The sequence below is a fragment of the Asparagus officinalis genome, chromosome 10 (assembly GCF_001876935.1).
Source record: "Asparagus officinalis chromosome 10, Aspof.V1, whole genome shotgun sequence".
NCBI classification, from domain to species: Eukaryota; Viridiplantae; Streptophyta; class Magnoliopsida; order Asparagales; family Asparagaceae; genus Asparagus; species Asparagus officinalis.
In genome coordinates, this window is record NC_033803.1 from 59,767,445 (window position 1) to 59,772,231 (window position 4,787).

Genomic DNA, 4,787 nt, shown 5'->3' on the forward strand with positions numbered 1-4,787 from the left:
TAAAATAATAAATCAAAAGTGGTAAAACATTTAATTGTTTACAGGGTTAGAACAAAATTATTAGCATAAGGGTTAACGTGTGACTTAAAAACACTTCATGGGATAAACATGAGCCTAATTTTATAGTTAGGGGGCGCCTGGAGACAAAATATAGTTCAGAGTATTAAGAGACAATTTCAATAATTCAAACCAACAAGGAATATATAAAAGAAACCTTAGAAGGTAAGAAATACCGTGGGGAAACTAGCCAAAAAGCACTACAGACTGCTCTGAACATAAATTTAACAGCAACAGCAACATATATAAATATTAAGCAAAGACATCTAAGTAACCGCAAAAGGAACAGCAACATATATAAATACTAAGCAAAAACATCTAAATAACACTTCTCAAATAAATAGCATTCATGTTTTTCACCCAAAAGTTACAAAATCTACTGTTCATAGCAAGAGTCTTGTTCCTTAAAAGTTTCTGCATATAGTCAAAATACAGCTGAGAGACCCTCTAATTTTACGCAGCAGGTGCCTTCTGCTTCTTTGGCATCCGATAACCACCAACAACACAAGCATGGTCCCGCTCGAAAGGTTCCAGGGTGACTTGCTCCTCAGGCTTGAATTGCTCTGCTTGCAACTTCTTGACTTCTTGAGCAAACACTGCTTCAGCCGACGCCGTCGAGTCAATGCAATTCGCCTGGACAGAATGCATAAGATTAGATGTGGAAATACATTAGGAAGTGGAAAAGAGAAATGAAGAATAGAAAGATTTGGATACCTTGATGGAAATAACAAAGTGACCTCCATTCTTGAGGAAGTATGAAGCATTCAGAGCTACAATCCTAGCCTGAAGAAAAGGAGCAACTAGCTTAGGAAAACATCAAGTTAAGCATACGCACCAAATATCTTGTTCATGATTGATATGCGTATCTCTGCTTTCATTTCTGTTTAGTACATATCCAATCTCAAAATTTCTCCCTCATTTTGTCCTCGATAAACTACCATAGAGATACCCTCATTTCTTAAAATTAGATTGCTAAAGAGATACTTTAAACCCAAAATCCACATTAAAGAGATCGATGACCACGGAAAAGAACAATGGACATTTAACAATTGTAGAAGATATCAAAGTCTCCTAATTATCCTACTTCATTTAGAAAGCTTTTAAAACATCACAACTAAAATACTGAAGTAAAAGCACCAAAACCCAACTCCTAAGGCCTAGATATTGAAGATAGAATATCATAACTTGCAAGATGTAGAGCACTTGTAACTAAAATTAATTTTTTTTAAAAAAAATGTCAAAACTCCAACTGCCACGCCGCAATCATGATGTTTGAGCTTAACAAGAAAGAAGACAACCAAAAACGGCGGTTAAAATCTTAGTTAGTAGAGAAAAATAAAGTGTCTTTAATTGTAAGTTGTTGAGATAAGTATTAATTTCCAACATTTTGGCTTCGGGAATTGTGATTAAGCAGTTGAAGAAACAATAAACTGTTGGGAAATGTTGCTTTCCAACTTCCTCAAGTAATTACTTTAAAAATTAGTTAGTTATTAACTTTCCTCATATATCCTAAGGGAGAGATATCCAAATGACATCACTGAACCTACCCAAATAATGGGTATATAATTTTCCCACGAATTTCAAGATGTATTTTGGAGTTGCACACATTTGGAGCAGCTTCAGACTACACCCTTTAAACACCAAAATTTTGTTTTGACCTCATATTAAGCTTTTAAAACAAAAGTAACAAAAAAATTTATATTTGGGCTATCTTATAGTTGGAACAGAATGGAGTTTGCAAGAGCACAGGAATAGCAGCATCAAGGGATTAAAACAAGTAAAACATGTTTAAAATTAAACTATAACAGATGAAAGGTTTCTAACAAAGAGACTAGCATAAGTAAACTGCCAAAGAACTAAGATCAAGCATCACATTGCCTGAGAATTTTAGACAAGATCATCTTTGTGCTAATTAAAGAGAGAGCACAGTAACTCATGGAAAACTATGCGCTACATTGAAGCCTATAGCATGTGCATAACAATGGACAAGAAGAGAAGAGCACAGTTAAGTCATATACATTGGATTTCAGCATATTTTCAAATCATTATCACAAAAGGTCACTCAAAACATCAAAATATAGTCATCCTTTTGCAACTTCGGCAAAAAACTGAAAAAAAACCAACATTTTGAAAAGCAACATTTTTAAAAGGACATCTATAGAAGTGTGTGTATGCATTGGACTAAAACTATCATTTAAATTTAAATAATGAACCTAATACAAACAAACCACTGCAATCTTCATTGGTGCAAATATTGCCTCTTTGGAGGTAAAAACTAGTATACTGTATGAATGACAAAACAAAATGAACATATGCCTTTCAGTGAGTAGGCAATATCCACAACTGCAGAATATTGGCTGATTAGGAAGACTTGATCAAAGCACAAAGTGTTCTGAAAAATAAAGAACCATGACCAAAGAAAAAGTTGCTACCAGTGCATCAGATATCTCGGGTTTGCATCATCCAAAGATGTCCTGAAGGGGAATCCGAGTTACTCATCATACGCTTGATCTCCAAAAATAATTCAAAAAACATAATTTCTCAAAGACAAGTAACAAACAACAATCCATTAACATTAATAAAAAAACAAAAAATTTGTTGTTTGTTATCGCACAACGAAGAACTTCAAAAGCTAGAATAAAATAACAATGCATACAGAAAAAAGATTTGAAAAGTGATTAGTGCATTTGCATCAGAAACTCGAATTTGCATCATCCAAATGATGTCCTGAAGGGGAATCCGAGTACAATCATCATATGCTTGCACTTTATAGAGAGATTAAAACAAGAAAATTAAAAATCTGAAATATAGCAAACGAAAACACTGATCACCGATTAAGAAAATGGTGATTTGTTCTTGCAAATAAAAAGATATCAATACAAGAAAGAAAAGTGGATAACAATGAAACTTTGCTTCCAAGGAAACTAAAGAATTGCCATAAGAATTTGATATAATATACAACAAAGGAGCTTGCAGTGCCAATCATGACGAAAATCAGAGCTTAATTTAACCATATAAACCATACAGAAGTACATAATAGATTGTAAATAATACAATTTGTATAAATAAAAGGAGGTATGAATGGAAAGAGAATATGAAAAAAAATTATCTAACCAGTATAACCAGTATGAAATGTTTCAACTTCAAAAGAATAAAAGCAGAGCGCACGAATTTGCAACATGTACCTGATCTGGCTGTGCAACATCAGAGAAAATAACATCAACCATTCCAACCAACATTCTATACTTTGCAGGATGCCTAGCATCTTCTATAATTGGAATGACATTGGTTCGCTTTTTTGCCATGTTAACAAGGTCTCTTCCACTTCTATGTGAAAACTCAACAGCATAGACCATGCCAGTCTGCCACACAATTGAACACAGCCAAACTCAGCAAGGAGTTCTAAATATAAAATTTGGCAATCTAAATGAGCAATGATCATAGAATGCAAAAACAACTTACAGGTCCAACAAGGTCAGATACATGAGATACTGTAGTTCCTGATGCAGCGCCAAGATAGAGCACCCGAGCTCCAGGTGCCTATAGAAAAGAACACGGAAGTCAAAGAATGGAGCATACATGAAGCTCCAATATAACAGACCCATAACCAGCTTCCAAAGAAAGGAAGACAGAGAAAATGAACAGAGTCAATACCGTACTACCTACTAAATAAATCATTCAACATCTTAAAAAAATAAGATTAATAAAAAAGAAATCCCTAAAGAGTATGCATGACAATGGATGAAGTAATGGACTTTCCTGACGAAGGCCGAATTAAGTATTAAAATTTCAATGGCCTTGAGGAATGTAAAATCCAATAATTACTAACATGGACACAGAAAAGAGAGCATACAGGGGACAGTCTCAAGGTTATTATCACGACACTAAGTTTTCTAAATTTTGATAAGTAAATTTACCACTGAATAAGGCACAGACCTAGTTTTGCAACCAAGTTCGGAAATTTCTGCTTTCATGTAGCCCCAGTTCAAGTTTTACACACCACGGTTTTATCAGAATTCTAAAGAAATTGTGTCATATGTTTGCCATAATGAACTGGAGTTAGCCAAACCCCAGTTCAGCAATCATACCCGTTTCAGAAAATGGGCTTCACAAAGTTGAGCCCGAGTGGATTTTAACAAACAACAATTGGAGAACGAATGGAGTTAATCAGATGCTATCAAGTATCAACATATCATCAAAGTTTAATGCTACCAAGTATCAGCAGGTCATTGAAGTTAGCGCAGCACCCACATACCACCACTTACATCAAAACAAGGCTTTAGGCACACGAAAGATTCCTCAAAATGAGATTACGCTAACTCCAGGGTATGATTACGTACTATAAAGCTTTCACAACGCCAAGAAGATACACTACCAAAATTAAACAGTGTTCACGAAACCAGCCCCCAGTCATCATAACACATAATCCACAAGGCTCGAGCGAAGAATGCTTACAATGTAAATTCTATCGACGCCACCCAAAATGGCAGCCGCAAGCTTCGATCTGAATGGATTCCAGACCCTGTACTCAACCTTTGTTCCGTCCTCATTCTGCAAGTCAACATTCAGAACACATACTTCAAGTCTAAAGACGCCAACGGAACGTCAAACACCATTAGAAGACCAAAAAGAAACAAAGAGCCACCTGAACAGAGACTCGCTTCTCTCCGTAAACCGACTCCCCGGCGACCAAGTTCTTGGTGCAAAGAGCGTCTTCCTTCCCCTTCGCA

At 35.6% G+C, this 4,787-nt stretch overlaps 1 protein-coding gene across 1 annotated transcript; it reads right to left on the reverse strand.

Annotated features, from left to right (window-relative positions):
* On the reverse strand, positions 329 to 4,787 carry LOC109825107 (probable mediator of RNA polymerase II transcription subunit 36b). The gene is made up of 6 exons (XM_020391839.1): positions 4,703 to 4,787; positions 4,513 to 4,608; positions 3,520 to 3,597; positions 3,243 to 3,419; positions 772 to 840; positions 329 to 690 (listed from the first exon to the last, which is right to left on the reverse strand). The coding sequence occupies exons 4-6, from the start codon at positions 3,411 to 3,413 to the stop codon at positions 511 to 513; spliced, it is 420 nt and encodes a 139-aa protein (XP_020247428.1). The 5' UTR covers positions 3,414 to 3,419; positions 3,520 to 3,597; positions 4,513 to 4,608; positions 4,703 to 4,787; the 3' UTR covers positions 329 to 510.

Coding starts and splice junctions, on each gene's coding strand:
- LOC109825107 (XM_020391839.1), bottom strand. CDS start 3,413: ATGGTCTATGCTGTTGAGTTTTCACATAGAAGTGGAAGAGACCTTGTT. Junction 841..3,242: donor ATGTTGCACAGCCAGATCAG/GTACATGTTGCA, acceptor CCTTTTCTTCAG/GCTAGGATTGTAGCTCTGAA. Junction 691..771: donor ACTTTGTTATTTCCATCAAG/GTATCCAAATCT, acceptor CATTCTGTCCAG/GCGAATTGCATTGACTCGAC.